A 22,238-nucleotide genomic window follows, 5' to 3' on the forward strand; every position below is an offset into this window, starting at 1 on the left:
TAGTCTCGGAACAAATATATACATGATAAAATCATATGTATCTTTCTAAAATTTAATATAGTGAATCACAATCAGAAATTAACAAAATTAAACATTTTATTTCTATTTGCGAATAAAGTCGGATTTATTCACGTGTTGTTTTTTTAATGAAGTGTGTGTTAACAAACTCTATTGAATCGAATATAAATCCATTGTAGTAATCTCAATAAGGAATGTGCAATATTAATTAATAAGTTTTAAATAGATTCCACGCTCATTAATATTTAACAGTATTTATCAGTTCATTGCTTTCATATTTCATAAGTCCTTTGTCCTTCTAAACATTCAAGTTTAACGTGCTTAGTTTATTGACTTATTATAACAATTATAACAAATTATAAAGATCTAATTCTATTTCTAAATAGAATTAGAAATAGAATTAGATCTTTATAATTTGTTATAATTGTTATAATAAGTCAATAAACTAAGCACGTAAATCTAGCTTTGGCTCTGTAGCTTGTTTTTAATAATTTATTTTAATAATTTGAGCCAAAATTGTAATTTTTAAGTTATTCAAGTTTACATTCGAGGGATTAATTATTGCGCGATATGCGCGAATAATGACAAATTAATAATTTCACTTAGTTTATAGGCAGAGAAAAGGATCCGCCATTAAATTACGTAAGCGTTAAGGAGATTAGAGATCTTCCGTCGAATTTCAAGCACTTTCCGGGTAATGTCTAACGTCGTGAATACGAATTTCAAATTCGGCATTAGAACTGAATTTTAAAAAGGACTTCGTATATATACATATGTACCCTCTCACAGCAGTTCTCGGAAATTGTCAGACCGGAAGCTCCCGCTTTCCGTTAACCGGCCGATTACCAACCAATCTTTATTGTAGAGAAATATGTATGTGCTGTTCCACGATAATAAGATAAGACATTTGTCAACTTCATGTAATCGATTCGTTCGCTTTCTAGCCGGGACTACCACTGCGTCTGCATCCATAAAAACCGCGGAGCTACTACCGCAGCTACTCACTTAGCTAATTCTTACGGTCTCACGTACCATAAGCTGACGCGGCTGAAAATGATGAGTCTGAGATTCGAGATTACACACGTACCGAGGAACACGTTTCGAGTTATGGCGTAGAATATGAAACGCTCCTTCGCGTTGAATTTATGAAAAGGAATTAATTTGCGCGATATGCTCGGCAAAGTTATGAAAATTGCGAAAAGTCGCGATGACATTATCGATGCGAGCGAAAAAAATGTACGAAATCGATGAAGATAAGCGAAATGGGATAACTCGGTCTGATCAAATGAGCGTTAACGCGATAATACTCTAATAGTTTGTCATTGAGATTCGACGAACAGCAATTAATGCTGCAGCTACGTGCGAGATACTAAATGAAAGATATCGAAATACAAAATAACTGTGATGCGGTATCTGTTTTGTTTCCGCCTCTGTGTATAATGTGACAGGAACGTCACCCGATAAAGCCTTTGAAATATTCCACTATTCCACGAAAATCACACACGATATTTGTGGTGACTTGTTTTCCAAATGATATCATTTGATTCCAGTTAATCGCGCCATTATTGAAGAAGCTTGGCACTACTTAATTAAACACGTGTGTAACGCTTATCAATAGTATCTGCATTATCAGACCCCCAACGAGCAGTCAACATACTGAAAGGTAAAAAAAAAATTGAAGACATACGACGAAAACAGAAAGATAATAAATGCCGGTATCACGTGAAATTGAGATGATATTTTCAAATATCAGATAAAGAGTATAATGCTGTGTTACAGAACTGCGTAAACTGTATCTTGTGAAATGTCACGAAAAAAAGTTAAGCCGCACTTTATCAAGAAATGCGTCATGCGGCATTAATTTTTCTGACAAAAGCATTCGAATTTGCATTTTTTATTATGTCTAAAGCGGCATTTGCGCACGCAGATATCTTGATGCAAATTTGTTTAGATGAGTCTGTTGCACAATTTATTGAAGTGCGTAAATATGAAATTCATATAGTATAAATACTTAGCACGTACACACACAACATGATTTTGCACCACTTTATTTATTTCAAAATATTGAGTATATATATTAAGTATATAATTTGAGTATATAAATGTCGCTTAATAATTTTATTATTTCTTCTTTTATTTTAGACATTATAGAATAATATAGCATTAATCAATATTAATTGTAATAAACTCAATACTAATGTAGAATATATCTGTACGTAATGTGTGTATGTGTTAGTTGAGAAAGAGAGAGAAAGAGAGAAGTAAAAAATAAAAAACTAAGAAATGTATACTTCTTTAAATAGCTTTGCGTAGTAGCTCTTTCTCATTGTTGAGAATAAAATAAATATGTGTTATATATGGGAAAAATGTGATAAATTTTCGATAGCTGTACAATCTATAAGGAGAATAAGAGAGCTAATGTTACGTAAGCAATCTGTTGTCAGTGTCAAGAGATAGAAAGCAAACATTTTTTGTGGGACTAGGAAGGAAAATTGATAACGCGATCCTATAAATGCGTTCGCCGGGCAGCAGTCGAGCAGTATGATTTCAGTCGATACGTGGGTTTACAACTAACTTTTGCAAGTGGAGTTACAACAATTACTTTCAAGATGCGCGCCTTTGTTTTCATGATTTTGTGCCTTTCCATGGCCATTTGCACAATAGCATTTCCAAGACATGAGCATTCTTCCAATTCCAAAATACACAACGGCCAAAGTCTGATTCTTGGTGAACGTAAGGAGGGCGATTACCTTGTTACTAACAGAACAATTTATAAGGTACATAATTTTAGCAACATGACTCTGTCGAATGTGTTGAATTCGCGTAATTATTTTTCTTATAGTAACTTTTAATATGTTTAATACTTATATTATATATATATGTTTTACACACCTATTTCGTCACTATTATGCCGAGATGATTTCTATTAATATTTTCTCACATTTGATATCTCTGTAAAATTGAAACAGTATAAATTTTGAATTTTTGAAAAAAATTGTTCTACAATTAATATAATATCTCATTTATATTAGCCACCCATTTCATGGATTCCTATGAGAGCTACAGTCGGGATAACAGCAAAGAATGGCGACGTTCTCACCTACGTAAAACTGATTAGTACAGATAACAATAAACTCAATTATTTTGTGGTGTATGATGGTATTGGCCAAAAAAAATTCCTAGCAAAAGTTATAGGACAAACTGGAAAAGGAATGAATTTAGCCGTGGAAGGTTATGCTATAAGCACTCTAACAACAACGGCTCCTCCAACTACTGAAACCAGCACGACGTCCGATGGAGGTGATGGAAATAATACACCTAAGGATGGTGATGGAAACAATACTACACCTAAGGATGGCGATGGAAACAATACTACACCTAAGGATGGCGATGGAAACAATACTACACCTAAGGATGGCGATGGAAACAATACTACACCTAAGGATGGCGATGGAAACAATACTACACCTAAGGATGGCGATGGAAACAATACTACACCTAAGGATGGCGATGGAAACAATACTACACCTAAGGATGGCGATGGAAACAATACTACACCTAAGAATGGCGATGGAAACAATACTACATCTAAGGATGGCGATGGAAACAATACTACACCTAAGGATGGCGATGGAAACAATACTACACCTAAGAATGGTGATGGAAACAATACTACACCTAAGGATGGCGATGGAAACAATACTACACCTAAGAATGGCGATGGAAACAATACTACACCTAAGAATGGTGATGGAAACAATACTACACCTGAGAATGATGATGGAAGCAACACCACGCCCGATGGTGGTAATAGAAGCAACACCACTTCCGATGATGGTAATGGAAGCAACACTACGCCCAATAATGGTGTTGGAAACAATACTACACCTGAAAATGATGGAAGCAACACCACGCCCGATGGTGGTAATAGAAGCAACACCACTTCCGATGATGGTAATGGAAGCAACACTACGTCCAATAATGGTGTTGGAAACAATACTACACCTGAAAATGATGGAAGCAACACCACGCCCGATGGTGGTAATGGAGGCAATACCACGCCCGATGATGGTGATGGAAACAAGACTACACCTGAGAATGGTGATGGAAACAATACTACACCTGAAAATGATGATGGAAGCGACACCACGTCCGATGATGGTGATGGAAGCAACAACACACCCGAGGGTGGTGATGGAAGCAGCAACACTACATCCGATAATGATGATGAAAACAATACCACATCTGAGGATAGCGATAATAACAACACTATACCCGAAAATAATAATGGAGGTAATAGTGCATCTAATAATGATGATGGAAGCGGCAGTACACCTGATAGTGGTGTTGATTAAAACGAGCATCATTGAATACAAAACTCTGATGATTACAACGATAATTTCTTTTAAGCTTCTATATAGATTTAAAAATCTAAACAAAAGACTGTTATACAAGCGTTTAAAATTTAAAGTCTGATAATATAAAAATGATATACCTTATGTATATATTAAATATATAAAAGCGAAATTGTATTATATAAATCGAATATCACATTATTTAATTATATGAATCTAAGAAACAATGTATGTGGCAACAAATTAACAAATATAAAAACATAAGCATGCAAAAATTTATAAATGTATGAAGTGCTGATTATTTATCCAACTTACAATTAGCGTCATATGTTTCGATGATATATAGTCTCGTATTTCTTTTACTATAATTTTACATTTGTACGATGCCTCGATAAGGCATATCTTCCCGTGTAAACAAATCTCTTTGACTCCTCCTACGCATCTTCCCATTATCTTAGATTCCCGAAAGCGCAAGAGCGTCGCGACTAACGGAATGAGATTATCATCGCGACTTATGTATTTCAGGAATCATCGGCTGCGTGACATGAAATATAATTTATTGGGCTTGAGAATTCTAAGCACAGACCTTGCGCGGGTAACGCGTTTCCACGCGATGCTCCCTCGACGACGGTTTAGGGGTGCATCGCACGTAAGCCACCACTGTTACTTGATTCGCTTCATCTTCCACGGCCGGCTTAGAGAGGGATGGAGACTTTTATCTTACTTCTTCTCCCTTTTTTTTTGTCTTACCCCGCCCCCGTTCCGGCCCGAGTTCGTGAAGCTCGTGAAAATTGTACTCCAATTTAGTAAGATCCGATTTGTATGGATGGTTGCGCCCGAGATATCAGACTGGGTATCGAGTGCAGAGCGCCGCAGAATTTTGATGGCGTCGATTGCGATAGGCATGTCCGTCGCATCCGTGCATGTTTAACGCGTTTTCAAAAGATTAATACGTCGCCGTTGCCTCGGGTGGCTCCACTCTTTAACCACGTAGCTAAGTGCACCTTGCGTGTATCATCATGCAAGCATCTTCCATGCAACGGGGACCTTTCGTGTCTCCGCGTATCACGAGGATCGGAATCATTATAATACATGAAACGAACTGCAGTCAATTTCAGGCATAATTTAAGAAGGAATAACTTATGCATTCGGTTTAAAGAAAGATATAATGAGGTTGAATGTTTCATCGAAATTATTTGTCATGTTAAATAGTTTGCTTTCAAATAACGAAATGTTAACAATGTTGAACAATTTGATTAAATTTGCTAGAAATTTTCTGTTCGATACAAAAAATATAAAGTAACTTTGTCACAATCACGTTACTTTCCTTTGCGCTTCGTCGATATGTCGGATAGATAAAACGCTTGCAGCTAAGCAATGCGTCGCAATAAGCTTACGTTAGCAAATAGCGTAAATAGCTGTAAATCGCGGCGTAGATAATTGGCGCGTGTGGCGCCTCTGTAATTCGTCAACTAGCCATGCTACCGGAATTTCGACCGCTTAACCGTGCATCATAACGTAACGAGTGTGAGTGTGTGTGTGTCTGAGACGGCTCAGAGAGTTTACCAACCAAGCCTCTCCCGACTGCGTGCATTACTCCGAATACGCACCTGATAATCGCCCTAAACTCCGACCGTATCGAAACAGGTGCGCTCACGTACGCATAGACACGGTCGCGCGAGCGTGCGTGACATCTCAACGTTACGCACATACAGGTTGCAGCGTTAGTAAGTACGTGCTCGTAGATAAGGGCGCGAATCTCCAGGCTTAATACCGCACTAATTAGAGGCGGCTCATAGTAACCAAATAAGATTACGCGATTAATTCGGGCTTAGGAATTTTCGATCCGCGCGTCGTGTTTTTTGATCCGCGTTGCTGATAAAATAGTATTTTCTCGATAAACCGTGTCTGCCTCTATCCGAGAAAGCGGGAAAAAAAATAAATAACAACAAACGAGGCTCAACAGCTCGTTGGAAATCTGGATTTATCGGCAGAATAAATAAGTTTCGCCGATTGATATTAAATTCATCCACAAACAGTAAATTATAATCGCAGTCACATAAATTCGATGTAGTATTGTAATTACATCTTCGTTTATATATCATTAATATACCTGTCTTCTTGTTGAATTTACTACATAATGCGTTCGTTGTACGCATTGCAAGCGACTTTTCTCGCATTAAATATTCCCAGCGTGATATTCCTACCGATGCCGCGCGGCGGACATTATTTCCACAAACAATGTGCTTGAGATGTTCTGTATGTCAAACAGAAGGCGGTGTTGCGGCTTGATTCATCTTTTTCACACCCGACGCAGCGCGGTCTGTAATTCCTCTACGCGGCGGAAATATACTTATCTGATCAGATGATATCCAACCTAGACGTGAGTATCTGCATAAAGGAATTTGTACCCCTTCGTTTTTACATCTTTATCTTATATTCTGAGATAATGATGTCGTATCTCGACATTTTATCAGTACGAATGAGAGAACGAATTAATTGAATAGATGCCATCGACTCGTTTTTCTCTTACATATAAGTCTATCGAAAGATAAGGATTCTTATGACTGACGAAAGCATTGTTAAAAATTACCAAAAAGATAAGTGTATAAAAATAGAAGCAGAGAAAAGAATAAAAGTAATAATTCCTTTTTTCGAATATGTTTCTTGGTGACATATTTACGGCGATATTCACGATCGGAAATCATTATTTTTAATCACGGCTTTAACATGTAATTAAATACGCATTAGTATTCATATGTCACATTTGTCCCCGTTCTATGAATCGCTGTTTGCTATTAGTATTCATAGTCATTCAATCCTCATTCATTACTTGGAACGATCATTGATTTGTCAAATAAGATAAGGTTGTAATTTGAATGGAACTATTGTTTTTATGTCCATCGAATTAATCACACACACACCAACTCCAAAGTTTCATGTTATCTATTGCAATGCATCAATGTTACAAATGAATAATACACTTGATTATATATTTGAAAATTATACTGAAGTGTAATCGAGATAAAGAAAATCTTGATTACGAACATAAGGACATCATGCAAATAATTGACGATTGATTATCACTTATTAATATTGGCTTAATTGATAAAATAATCAATATATATCCCTGGATTTTTTAAAAGCGCGTAGTGCTCGAATAATCGTAGATTCGTAAAACTGCAATGAATAATTCAACAACGATTCGATTGCAAATACCGTTTAGTTTAACATCAGTTATTAAAGTTAAAGAGCGTCTATAAAATATAAAAGAGGCAAATGTTTATCAAAAGCGCATGTTTCGCGAAACATCAAGCAGACATGGTAAAATGTTTGCATCGATTACATGCGCGCCAACATTTCTTTACGAGCAAACTGATCTTCAAACGGACATATGCTGCGCAGTGGGGATAGCGTTTATATTAAATTCGTAAACTCTCCGCGAGGTCCCCTTCGCGAGGATCTCTGAAAACTTTAGAGACGACGGCTTTTTAATCTTGCTTCTGCCGACAAGCGGCCGGATTATTACATTTTCAATTAAATCGCACCGAGCGTCATTTGCATGCTGCCTAATGCACCCGATGTAATATAGCCGTACGCATGAAACGCGTTGGCTTTGCGTCGCAAGCTTTTTCCCTTGCTCATTTTACGCGTAATATGTACGGCAAATTTACGGGAAAGTAAAACGTATTTGAAAATGTATTTTGATAATACGTAATACGCCATGTATTTATTATTAAGCTCGCAAATTAAGTGCGTAATACTACGTAACGTGTTTCCGAAATAATTCGACTTATTGACGATTCGACGATTTGAGAGACAATTATATCGCGAATATCCAATGCACGTGCAGACTGTGTTGTCTATCAACAATTATCCGGGCCCAGAGCGTCGCGTGACTTTTTGCTCGATCGGAAAATATTAATGAAACCAAACCCTCGTCGTCGAGCCTTTGCGCTCTTGTACAATACGTTTCCATCTCCATGCACGGTTCAATGCGCGAGCTGTCGAACCGAAAGATTTTAATTATTACCGTCGGCTCTCCCCCACGCGTCCGTACGCTTGAAGCCGGATATAATGACGAAATTAAATAAAACGTCATTCGCGCCATGCGATTAATTACTGACCGGCGGAAGAGAGTGCAGGAAAAAAATGTCAGAGAGGAAAGAGCCCGCGCGTAGCGCTTAATTATGATCGTACAAACAGCGTGTACGACCCTTCTACAACTTGCGGTCTCGTTATTTACCATTTCAACGTAAATTCATTCTACACAAGATCGCAACAACGTCATCATTTATTGGACGAATCAAACCGCATCCGCATTTCTGTTAAGTCATATTTGCTGTCGTATTGTATGCGTTGTGAACATATCCAATTATCATAAATAATGCAGTAAATCTCCGTGAAATCAGTCTCGACCCGCAAAAAAGCGGATTGCATTTGCGAATTATTCATATAGTATATACGCTTCTTTTTTATCACATTGCGTTTAAACTATTTTTTTTATTTCCAAAATAGCTTAAAAAACATACCAAAACATTAATAAAATACATAATAATATTTTAAGAGATAGTTTCTACATAAATAATTCCCTTATTTATTTTTTTTTTAATAAAATCGAGTATTTTTTTGCTTTAATTATAACATAATCAACGTAATTTAAACGATGCTAACGATAGATAAGCAAGATACGCATTTGCAGTAAATATATGTATAATTGATTTGCTCGTTAGGTCTGAAATTGCATGGTTTTTCTAACTAAACGTGCCGTTAATAGCACTGTCGACGTGTTCCTCCACATTTCACTTCTGCTTTATCGAATCGGTATTGACTACACGGCGTCAACGGCAGAGGCATCAGAGAGCCCCGTGAATTAGCACGCGCGTGAATACGCAATTCCGCCGCCAGGTGCACATCCAGCACTTTATTACACTAATTGCGCGCAGCGCGCCCATTTACGAAATTCCGAAGTAAGGGTTTTCGCCCCGTGGCTCGACCCCGCGCGCCCCGTTGATCGCCCCGGCGTTATACGTGCATACGTATAGCCCGGGTTACTTGCGCACGGCGTGTAATTTCACGCTCGCGAACACGCACGCGTTTTGCATACTGCCTGTCACACGGCGGCGCATCCAGTGAAATACGGCCGAGATTGCTGTAGTTATGTCACACGCATATGCAGCGCGCCGAGGGGCGAATTGTATCAACTTCCATGTTTACGCGTTGCCCGCAATACGTCATCGGAAGATCGTCGTAAAATATTACGTTTTACACGGCGATCACGTTGCTGGACTCGCCCGCTGGTTCCCGCACAACGAGTTCCCTTCAAGGGCGAAACAATTTCTTCGCTTACGCGCATTGTCTTCCGCTGGATAAGAGAGTTGGCACGATGCACTTTCTTTTTCGCGAATATCGTATTTCTGTTTCACGTTTACCGTGTTAATTTCTGTTAAAAAAAAAAAAAAAAGGAACCTAGAAACTCGTTAGGTCAGATTTCCCTCGCAATCTATTTGCGCTGTCTCATCATTTTATGATAGTTAGTTAGTTTATGTTATTAGATCGAAACATAAAAAGTGTGTAATCACGGCGCGTTTATATGCTGTCGTTAACCAAACCTCGAAGAAGCAATTTAACGCGCTATAGCGAAAGGGTTAATCATAGAAACTAGCGGTCTCGAGGGTGCTAAACGGTAGGAGCCGGTATGTTGATAGGATTACGCTCCTCACGCGTAAGTTAACGGTATGCGGAATATATCCCTTATGTATTTCACGGCTGACGTATAATGAACGGAATAGTTGTTCACATTACTGCGCCGGGAAATGCATTTCTCTTTACGAGTGCTTCCACGGACATTAGATCGAAGCGCTCGCGAAGTGGATGAGTCGGGGAACCTATAACGCACTTAATGATCTCGCGACTGTCGTTACTCTTTAAACACGGTAAAAAAAATTTATGTGTGTTGATATCATTTTACTGAGGGATAAAAAAGAACGTAACATAGCATTTTCTTTTATTTGTTAACTTATCTTGTGATTTATTTTATAGGAATAGCATTTTTTATAATAGCAATAGCAGAACTTCTTAAGCCCAGTAGAGAAATTTACGTGTGTCTATTGATACTGTTTTATTCAGCGATAAAAAAAAAAAACAAAGTGCAACAGAAATTTTTTTTTATTTGTTTAACTTTTGTAATTGTAATTTATTTCATAGGAATAGCATATCGCTGCTTTTAGAAAGCTCCCGAGCGTGTTCCATTTCAGAATTAACTGACTTTGTAGCTGCGGAGCGAAAGCGCGCGATAACAGTCCTCCCGCGGCCCTCCGCGAAACAATTTCGCTGACGAGTTCGTGTGGCGGATATTTCCGCACTTATTGTTAACTTCTTATTGTTAATCGCACTATAGCCTCGCAAAAAGCTGCGCGCGACAAAAGCAAAAGCGGATATAACCGGTGACGGCCGCGAGTCGACGTGGCGTTCTGCTCTCTCCCTTTCTCTCTCACTCTCTCCCTCCGTTCTCTCCCGGTCTCCTTGCGGTTTTCTTTCTGACCTTTCGGAACAGCCATGGGGCTACGAAGATCGTTAACTAAAGTGGGTAATCATACCCACCGGTTTCACGCCGCAGCCAACCGGGCGCTGCCACGGCCGATATACGGGGTGGTCAAATTGGACGATGACCGGTACACCTCAGTTCATTTTCCACGCTTCGCGCATGTCTATTCCGCGCCGGCACGTCGCTCCTTTCGCTTCGGAAACGTACTTCACATTTAGGAATCTCTCACGTTTTCCCGTCCCTCCGAGAAGCATTAGCGGAGCCCGATCGCGTAACGATTCCGCGCGGTCGATGCGCGAGCCGCCGCAACTTCAAGCTAGGCTCTGGTACAGTCGTGCGATAGCGCAGAATCTCTCCCGGGCAAACGTAATGACGACCGTAACGAGTAACAATTTATGAAGCCGACGGACGTTTCTCCGCTCGCCTAGCCGCCGAGCGTGTCTGTTCCGCGTATCACAAATTGATTTGCGGAACTGCCGAAGGCATCGAGGACTCTTCTATCCGTTCGTGCCGCGGTAGGCATTTCTCTGCCGCGCTCCTTGCGCGCGCGGGCCAACGTTTTATACATCCCGACTATTTACACTCCGGATCGATTCTTTGTAAACGGATTAAAGCCGGTATAATCTCGGCGGGTCCAATTTTTGATGCCGCAGAAAATTGAAAATATATCTATTTTCAATTACATGGACGTATATTTTTCCGTAAAAATCTGTATTTATCAGAATTTTTTTCCAACTCGCGGTAAAGAAAATCAAGACTGATACGCATCGGCGAAACAATTTTCCACGCGCGTTTGTATTTAAATATTTTATTTTATACCAATACCTGACATTTATTGAAAAAATTTACGATTCCTGCATTTTGTTCACGAATGTACGACTCGAAGGAGAGTCACTCTACGAATGATTGGCACACCCTATATAGAGGAGACTGGTATCGAAGCATGCATACGCATAGGGAGGCAGGGATATAATTATATGCCTCAAGTCCGCACCTCGAAAATGCCGCCTTGTTAGCAAATCTCGCGAACCGCGCAAACACCTGCCTGATTGTTAATAATTTGCTGAGCTAGAACCTGCCTGTTACTGCGAAGGTCCGCTTTTGTAAAGGCGACGGCCTAACGATCGAACGACGACGGGACGATAAGAATAAAAGGTCTAGTGTTAACTAATATCCGCGTATAATTTAATATCCGCGCTGGAACCGCGCGCGCGCGGCCGCTCCGACTTGAAAATAAATCTGCTTTCAATCAGGCCGTGTGAATTTATCAAATTAAATCTCTCTTTCGCGAGTTACATTTTTTTTTACAGCCGCGGTGGAAAGCAATTTGCGATAAAGTATCGATGTTCACATTCCACGGACATAAATAGTAGGTGCGATTATTGCGCGTGCGATTATTGCGCGTGCGATTTATTTTAGCTTCTTCCAATTTCTCTTTTTTTTTCACGCTAAACAGACGTGGAGTTTGGTTATCGATAAAGGATATAATAATCTTTTGGCATCAGCTATGAACGAACAAACGAGAGAGCAAGAATAATATTCTATCCTGTTCTAGATAAGTTTTTGTTAACAGTTTTTCAACTTTTTTTCTCTCACCACGTCAATGTAATTTTTTGTCGTATCTTCTTTTTATACTAGTTACATTGAACGCAAAAGAAAAATACAGCAAAAGGGAAACAGAAGGCGGACTTCTGACCGCGACCTTTCTCGGGTGCCTCCCGCGCGTTCGTTTGTTTAATCAACCAAATTCGAAGCTATTAATTAATTAGCGCCAACAATTACCGGCTTATTCTCTGTACCCGACACACGTTAATTCCTCGAGCGTAATTATTCCGTTCGCATGATTGCGAATCTCCACTCGTTCCGCCGCGCCCCGCTTTCTCGCCCACCACAATTCACCTTCCTTTCAAACCAGCCGCGGTTCTTTGGATAGTCGTCGTACCATTGGCGCGCTCTCATTCTCTCTCTTTCTCTCTCTCTCTCTCTCTCTCTCTCTCTCTCTCTCTCTCTCTCTCTCTCTCTTGCATTCTCCTGATCGCTTCTCCCGAGCGAGAATACGTTACGCCTACGTTATTCCGTTCGAATTCATTTCACGAGCATCGCTATCGAACTTTTTCGCTGAACTCCGCCGCGATCTCGGATTGATGTTGCTCTCGAAGTTCTTCCTTTGCTGTTCTTGCGCCACGAGCAAACGGAAAGTTTTCGAAGATGAATGATTCGACGCGGCGGGCATGCCGCGGGATGATTTACATACATTCGGAATTAGTGCTTCCTAGTTAGAAGGCTGCGCACGAGTTTCCCTTCGTCTCTAACTGATCGCATTGTGAACGCCGTGCTTAGGTAAGGAACTATTCCCTTCTTACGCGGCAATTACACAAGATTCCGCGTACTTTTCGTTTTAATCTCTCTGCGCTTTATTTAGATAAGTAAAAATATTTAAACTAATAAGAATGAATTATTTGTTAGAACACTCGCCCGGCAAGCGGGTTCAATTCCTGGCTTAGCCACTCGCGTCCTGATATTTTTTCTCTCTTCTTTTCTCTCCAATAATTCCTATGTAAATTAATGTTTCTCGATATATGAAAACAATATACTTATAATTTTGTACACATTAGGTATCTCGATCTGAGATCGGTGTACAATCTAACTGTCTCTTGTAGACTAATTTATTAAAAAATTCTTTATAAAAATAAATTTAAAAAATTTAGCACCAACATCCTGCGACGGCTCTTGATGCCATTCTATTATATTTCATGAATTATTTATTATACAATTCCATATTTATTTTTGGGTTGAGATGCAATGAAAAATTTTAATATAAGATTTATAAAATAAAAAATAAAGTATACAAATAAAATGGGAAAGTAATATAATCAAATTTTGAGCAAACTATTGAACAAATAAGTGTACGAATATTAAGAATCAAAAGTGCATACATTATCATATATCGCGACTCGTTAAAAATATGATGTAAAGAAAACAAGCAAATATTTATTCTTAATATGCGAATTGTATATCGGTACATTGTTTACCGTTTAGTTCTTATATTTCTTATATTTTTTGCTTATATCTTATTCTTATATTTCAAGTGTATTCTCGACCCTAAGGCATTTTCTTTTCCATGTTGTTAGATTTACCTACCTACATCGTGCCCAGCTGGTTGTATCGTTTGTTTGCCGTAGAACTTGGTCTGAATCTGAGAAAGCATTACGTTTTTGCTCAGATGCGACCAACGGCGTGACTTTTTATGACGCAGCCTCTTACAGATTAAATTCCACAAAATCTCTCGCTTAAAACAGTCGTCGTCATATACAAGAATTATTGTTAAATATAAAAAATTATAAATTAATTATATCTATTACAATAATACAGTCTCGAAAAATTTACGATTTTATAGAACTGCAGTATTAATTTGATTAAATAGCCTCTAAAATTCAGAAGCTGTCAGAACTTTGCAATATTTGCAATTAATTCTGAAAGTTAATATTATTACAGAGAAAAAATGTTGAATCTTTATTATTCATTTATGATAAATCAATGTATTGTTTTGCGAAGTTGAACTTAAATTTGCGTGACGTGCTGCACTTCGTTATCTTATTACGTGATTTCAGATTTTAATGAGATTTTCTGCAATTAATTCGTTACTCGCGAAGTACGAAAGTGTAGAGAAATGAAAAAGATCGACATTGTTACTTGCGACTAGTTTAAACACTGTATGTAATTTTCGCGCAATTTCCAACTTAGAGCATTTAAGATTATCTGCGTGTCGTTAGAATGTTATAACGTTGGTAGAATATTACGCGAATGCTAACAATTTTCTCGCCCGCCCATGTACCTCGTACCGTTTGTTTTCGGTTATAAGCTCGCAATGAAACATTACGCAAGCACTCTGCTTCTAAAAATATAAGTATATGAGAAATTCTAACGTCGAGCGCGATATTGAGCGCGCTTCAAGTATCGTTTGTTCGTAACAACGCGGCAAGAAATATAGAATTTCAATGAGATTCGGCACACTCGTTGCGTTTCTCTCACATGCCGCTTAATATAATACTCGCTCTAACTATTGCCTTCATATCGGATACACGTTCATATCCGCGACACCTTGAAAACGAGTGCTGCTCTCGCCGTAAGAAATTTCGCGTCACTTGGATTTAAGACTCTTAGTCTGTCACTGCGACTTTATTAGATTATGACGTGTCAAGAGCGAAAAATCATATGAATTTCTCCCTCGCGCTATTTCGTCGAGCTAAATGAATTTTTTTGCTCGCGTCAGTGCTCACATTTATTGCTTATAAAATATGCGGATAATTTTCTTTCCCACAATTTCCTTCATTAATAAATTCTCGTATAATTTAATCTAAACGCGTCTCATGCGTTTTTAGCAAAAATAAGCAGCTTGGCAATTGATTAAAATTCACAATTATTTATTAATTTGCATATCGAGAAGAGAACTATTTCACAAGCTTATATATCAGATGCAAGTAATGGCATGGCAGAAGTTAATTTATTTTTACGTACATTTTGAGAAAACAAAAATATTGCGATTTAAGTGAAACATGTGAGAAACAAATTCGCGCAAAGAGCGAACCGATGACATAGATCGGCAAGTAATAAAGGCGAATGTGAAAAGACCTTCCAGTACGGAAGTTATTGTGGTTCGTCAGTCATCGAGCGCACGTACTCGTGCGTCATTGTTTCCGGCATGAAACATCGCACGACGCGAATATCGCACGAACGATTCGAGTTTCATGTCGCATCCGCGTACCGTGCCATAACTATTGACGACGATGCCGCCTCATTCAGTGGTGAATGACGTCGCGATTCATGGCAGATTGACACGAACCAAAGAAGTATCGGCGCGGCGAGAGAGAAGAAACGAAAATTGCACGGCAGCGCATCGGTTGCAAATTTATTCGATCTTGATTCTTTATCTTGATTCTTTTCTGTGTGTAAGTGCACGATTAACGGTTTTCCCGCGCGAACAGGAATAGCTTTGCAAAATCAAGAAGGCCGGGGACGGCAAGAAGCGACGCGCCGCCGTTCCGCCGTTCTGCGCGGAATCGATTCTCAACGCGCGGGGGATGTGTTTTGACGATGACGCCGACCATTACCCCTGCTACGCGGCGGCGAGATCGACTGGCGGCGGAGCTGCGAAAAAACGAGTCGCTTCGTTAATTTCTTCGACACGCCGGTGCGCCGTCAAAGTTGTTCGCCGATTTCACGTTCGGGGCACATATTGACACGCAGGTGCGCTCCGGAAGATGAGATTTTATTTAAGACTCCTGAATATCTTGAGAGATATTGGCTACCTTAGATTATTAAATCATCAAAAGCGGAGAAATTGCAAGGAAATGCATCGCGAATCATTTTTATCAAGAGGAAAATCATAGTAAAATTGTAGTTAGTAGCTATCAGTAGCTATCAAAGTTTCGAATCAGGAAAATATTGATGGATGTGATTTCAATATTCGTGTAACTTTATGTGCGTACGTCACGAATTCCCCTTTGTTAATAAATATACTCATTATTAATAAATAAATTTAGAAATATATATTTATTTGAAATATATCCATACTTTCAGATTTTATTACGGTTAAAATAAATTTTTAATTATTTATTAATTTACGTGGTACAAACAGAATTACCAGTGCGTTTTACGAGTTTAGTTTAGTCAAATGCGAGCGGTGCCATGCGAAAAAAAAACTCATTTATTTCGCTCTAGCACGAGAGAAAGAAAAATATAATTTTCTGTTTCATAATCCAAGTCAGGCGTGGAAGCTACATTCGTTTCTTTTGCTCTTTATGCTTGCGACTTCCAAACCGACTTCGCGAGAAGTAATTGCAGAAACAGCTTTAAAAAGTTAATTTCTGTTTTCTCTGGAAATAATTGCAGCTTTCGACGTTCCCCGCATTTTTTATTTCCCTGGAAAACCTGTTGACGGATATAATTTAAGATAAACCGCGATTTTGCTCGTCGGTAAGTAAGCATCGAAAGAAATGCAAATAGCTCCCGGCGGTTTATTAAAGCGGTTACAACCAACGCCTGCCCGCGTGTGATTGCACAAGTAAATGCCGGAGATACGGCGGCAAAAATAATCTCTCTCCCCGCGACGACGTCGCCGAAACTCGAAATCCACTATTAGGTGTACGGAGTGCGTCGGATTTCCTCTTATCGCACCGGTATTTGCAGAGAAATGGATCAACTGTACGCCAGTGCCGTAAACGTCTTTGGCAAACACGCTACCAGGTGGAGCGGGTTCCCTAGTTTACTCAGGCACGAACGTCACTTGATAGAACTTCGAAAAGCTGGAGATATACAACTTTCTTGGCCTACGACACGACTCTTCCTCGGAATTAACTGTTTGACTGTCTGAATTATGAGCTTGATATAGGTATGAATTTCTACGCAAAGTAATGTTACAGGAAATAAGTGGACTTAACGCAAAACACGAAGTCGCCCGGGCTTATAAAGTAAAGCATCAAATAAGAAAGGTACAAGTAAATTGGAAATTAATCTGATGGTTATAATGCTTTCAAAGATATAAAAAAGGATGTAAAATTAAAACATTAATTATTCTTGTATTATTCACTTTCATCAACAAGGCATCAGTATCACAGTATCAATGATAATTGTGCAAAATCGGAAACATTTGAAGACACGTAGTAGACGATCGATCCGGAACTTGAGTCTAACGGAGGAACAATGAGTTAAAGAAAGAAAAAAAATAGACTGGTCTCTCGATAGACAGATTGGCCGAGTACCTGGCCTGACTGGTCCCTATACACCGTACAACTTTTCCCCAACTTTTTGCCCTTTTCTCATCCAACAACTAACCAACCTCCGACAGGCCGACCAGATTACATGGACAAGTTCGAATTGTATGTCGTTCCGGTCTGATAATTTAAAAGTTTACAGATACAATTCCATCGCCTTTGCTTCCGTCCGCTGCTTAATTTTTAAATACAGCCGGAATTGCATTCTACTGCCGCACACATGCATTTTGGTTGAAGCTACCGCAAGTGTAAAAAAAAAGCGAAGAAAGAATTTCGATTTTGCTCCACCAACCAATATGAAAAGATTCTATTACCCGAGATAAAATAATTATAAACTATTTTACGTGATTGGTCGGTTTTTTTACGTCAAAATTTTATACATTAATATTTTAAATATTAAAATTTAAATCATTTATCTTCAATTCTTTATTTTAATTTAAAATAAGTGAGAAAATTATACAGAATAGACATATAGAATGGTTAATTCATTAAAATTGTGAAATATAAAAATATCATTTATAAAAATATTATTTATAATAAAGACAACTCTGAAATATATGATGTCATTATTAATGAACTATTATGCGACCCTAGCGCGCAACTCATTATTCTATAATAAAAAATTTTAAAGTGAAGTACTGAATTTATTATGTATCTTTTAATTGCTCTTTGTTAAGCTGCGTAGCTCGCTTCATTAAACTGCATTAACAATAGAATTCATTAATAAATTAATTAGTGTTAATCTTGTGTAATTACTGGAAAGTTTTCATATTGGCGGTCCATTACCTTTTGCATATATTATAATTATATATTATACAATTGTATACTATAATATATGCAAATTGTATTGTATTATAATTGTAATATATATATTAACAATATATATATTTCACGATTAAACTATATCGTAATGATCGTGACATAAATCGCGATTAATATGTAGTGCTCGTTATTTCAAGCATCAGAGTACATGGCGATATTATACATTATAGCTGCATTGTTTTAGTAATAACGAGTTTTTACTTCTTTTGCATTCTTATACGTTTTAATACTACTCGTTGTTCTCAAAATTCTTATGTAAAATCGGGTTATCCAACATTAATGATGCGTGTCGGTTCATACGCGGCAATATTAATTATTTAATTTTTCAGAATTAATGCAACGACATTTATCAACAAATAATATCTTTGAGCAATTATCTACACATTCGTGGCAACGATAACGAAGTATCGAATTATGGCTGATGCATTAATAAGGTGTTTGGCATTAATGTACATATATTTCGTCGATTTTAAGACCCGCGTTTGCAACAACAAACGACGCGTATAATTCGGATAAAGATAATTCTTCCACGGCGGCTGAATTTGAAGCCGCGTCGAGAACTTATGAGGAAGACCATACACGGTATTTATGATTTTTGCAGACGGAGCTCATTGTGGTGCCTCGTTGCACGGCTTTCACGAGTCCCGAGGTGTAAATAAGCAGTCGCCGAGATTGCACTTGATTACAGGGAATCCGCCTGCATTCGGTCGTCTTATTGCAGGGCACGTACATTCGCGCAAGTACATCGCTGAGGCGTGAACCTTTGTCCAAATTTAATAATTCATATTTGCGAGGGATCCGAGCACCATCGAGCTGGGGATTGTAACGAGCCGCGAGAATTTTCGAAGGGGAAAAAAATTGCTAACAGCCGCGAAAATAGCGAAATTACGATATATCTTACGGACACAGGCGCATCTAGCAATTTCTCGCTCGCGTTTTTACGGTAAGGCAATTTGTCCGCACTTCCCCAAAACTCCACGGTTTCTTTATCGCACACATAAAAATCCGTTAAACAGCTTTATGTTCACGAACATACATTTATGCAGCAGAAACTGTTTGTGTCTTTAAAAACTTTTAATAATTATATCAGCATACAGCGCAAATATTTTATAAAATATTATAAAGAAAATAAGAAACACATTTTTACGTTTTTTCTGTTAGAAGTTGAAGAAATATAGAATAGATTCAACAGTATCGATTACAACTCTGTGCATAAATCGCAATTTATATGAATATTATATTTTTGTAAATTTAATTATGACTATTTGAATTCAAATGAATCGTGACTAAGTATTATCTATTCATATTTGACTATTTTGAATAATCCATAAATTATAACGCCGCCGTTCATTTATTAGCGGCTAATTGCTCTCGTTGTAATAGACATGTATAAAATAATTTATCTGTTATTATCGGATCAATTGGTATTCGCGGTTCAGGATAAACCGCCGTTGTTTAATTTTGAATACCCTGGATAATTGGTTATACTGTCGTGAAAAAGACAGGCGGTGGAGATCTAACGTCGTTGCGAGAATATAATCGGCTGCCCCCGTCCTCCAAGAACACGTTCTCGTAATTACCTTCCACGAGATTCGATATTCGATGACGAAGCGGATCCGGTACGCTCTAAACGGGATTGATACGCATTTAACGTGCTTTTGCGCGGCCGGTCGACAGGGACGACAAGCCGATGAACGCAATAAAGCGCGACGCGAGCGGCGCGCAACGTGCGGCGTACGAGCGCGAGCTTCGATTTCGCTGCGGTAACCCGAGAGCGGTAACTTATCTCTCGCCGGCGAAACGGTTTGGCGCATCCCCGGACTCGATTTACGGCTTTAATTTGCCTCACCTACGCAATATCTACTTTATTCCCGCGGGTCATGCGTTCAGAATTCCGGCTCACTTGCGACCGCACGCAATGCATATTTTATCACGCAATACGTTTCCGCCGCGCGCCGGGCGGAGAGCCGATACTTTCTTGGGCGTGCGCGCGCGCCTAGGCTTCTCCCAAAGCAATTACGCGATATATATATATATGCTCTCGTGTGTAAACCCGCAGTGCGGCCGTGCGGCTCCGATACAATCAGCTGCGTTACCCTTTTCACAATTTCCTGACCGGTCCAACGCTGCCGATTGGTCGGTTTCTCGGGATCCGCGAGTAGAGAAAAGTTGTCGCACGAATTGGTGTTTAACGTCACTCTATCTCTGTTTTATGCGCCATCTCCCATTCCGCGCCATTCATTCAGGAATAGGAAATAGTCTTTCGTAGCGGAGCCCGCTTATCGTTTATCTCCGCCGGCGATCCGATTCATTCGTGCTTTACTTAAAACGGTAGACGCGTTCGCTTTCGCACTATCGTTCTCTTTAAAACAACGCCCGCAGATTAATCATCGTGTGTCATGTGATCGATATACATACGCGTCTGTGTTACATTGTGTAACAAGTAAATTAATCCGCTACAATAATCTATCGCTGCTGAGCGATTGTTATCTACATGATGTATTTCAAAGAGATAAATAATATGACGGATTACAATCAGAATCGGATTCATTCGACATTCCTGACGTTCAGCTTATGCGCAACGCACTTTTAATTTGACTGATCGAACAAACCAATGCAGCGGCAACCGATACGCGTACAGTTACCAACCAGAAATAGAATTGTTCCGCCGCAAAAGTAATGTCTCGCAGTTAATGTCGAACATGGCGTTTCACATCGAGACGATTCTTACGTCCCATACGTAAACGAAGGGGCTTCCACGCCAAGTATCCGCCGGTTAAAGAAGAGACTAGAACCAGGCACCATCAATATCGTTTAAGTTCGATTTATTTTTACGATATCCGACGATATCTGCCGCGCGCAATCGCCGCGCGTCCTGGAATGTCGATAGGTATCCTTAATCATTTTTTGCCGGCCGGTCGATCTGGAAAAGGAAGCGGGAGTCGCTGACCAGACCGAGACTGATGCTTCCGAGAAGCATCCATTGTCGTCGGTTATCACGGTCACTCGTGCGTGACACGGGTAACAGCTTCGCTAAAACGTCACGCTCGCTCCGCTTTGACCTTGATAATGCAGGAATTTCATGCTGCTGACAGCCCGCGGGCTTGCCACTTTTACGAACTGCAACTTTATTACGGGTCAATAACAGTGGGTAGCCCCTCCCTCCTCCCCAAAAGTGTGAATTATGAATTTATAAAAGCTGCCGGACATGAAATGCGCATTATTCTCGAATTGACGGAATTTTAGCGCTGCCGATTAATAAAATATTGATAATCCGCGGTCGCGCTGCATTAGCGCAATGTATCGCGTAATGCGTTAATTGCGCTTAATATAATACAGATAAAACCTCGCGAAATATATCGACGTTTGCTTCCCCGTACGATTTCGTGTCAAATGAAAGAAGCAGCGCATATTTTTCATTAAAATTATTATCTCATGCAAGAGCGATGTGCAGCGGTGAATTTTTTTCCATTTATACCTTTTGTCTCTCATCTTTTACGCCTCACTAATTAATGCTGCAAATTTCTTACCAAATCAGATTTAATAGAAATTTAACGAATTATCTTCTCCGCCATTTCTCACATTCACATGTCTTCATTAAAGTCTTTGTCATTTTTATTGTCGGTCGTTGAACGTCGCGACGGAGACAACGTTCCCGTTAGAACGCGATTTAAGAGCGGACACGTGAGAAGTCGACCATTGGATTGGACAAAGGAGCTCCAA

General features: G+C 39.1%; 2 protein-coding genes and 1 long non-coding RNA gene across 3 annotated transcripts in view; 2 read left to right on the top strand and 1 right to left on the bottom strand.

The window, feature by feature from the left end:
- Toll-6 (Toll-like receptor 6) overlaps positions 1–22,238 on the top strand; it is a 250,197-nt gene that overhangs the window by 106,772 nt on the left and 121,187 nt on the right. The window lies entirely within an intron of this gene.
- LOC105674059 (uncharacterized) overlaps positions 1–22,238 on the bottom strand; it is a 65,902-nt gene that overhangs the window by 18,404 nt on the left and 25,260 nt on the right. The window lies entirely within an intron of this gene.
- On the top strand, positions 2,546–4,660 carry LOC105674055 (uncharacterized). The gene is made up of 2 exons (XM_012370127.2): positions 2,546–2,795; positions 3,051–4,660. The coding sequence occupies exons 1-2, from the start codon at positions 2,628–2,630 to the stop codon at positions 4,371–4,373; spliced, it is 1,491 nt and encodes a 496-aa protein (XP_012225550.2). The 5' UTR covers positions 2,546–2,627; the 3' UTR covers positions 4,374–4,660.

This window comes from Linepithema humile, chromosome 5, assembly GCF_040581485.1.
Source record: "Linepithema humile isolate Giens D197 chromosome 5, Lhum_UNIL_v1.0, whole genome shotgun sequence".
Lineage (NCBI taxonomy): Eukaryota > Metazoa > Arthropoda > Insecta > Hymenoptera > Formicidae > Linepithema > Linepithema humile.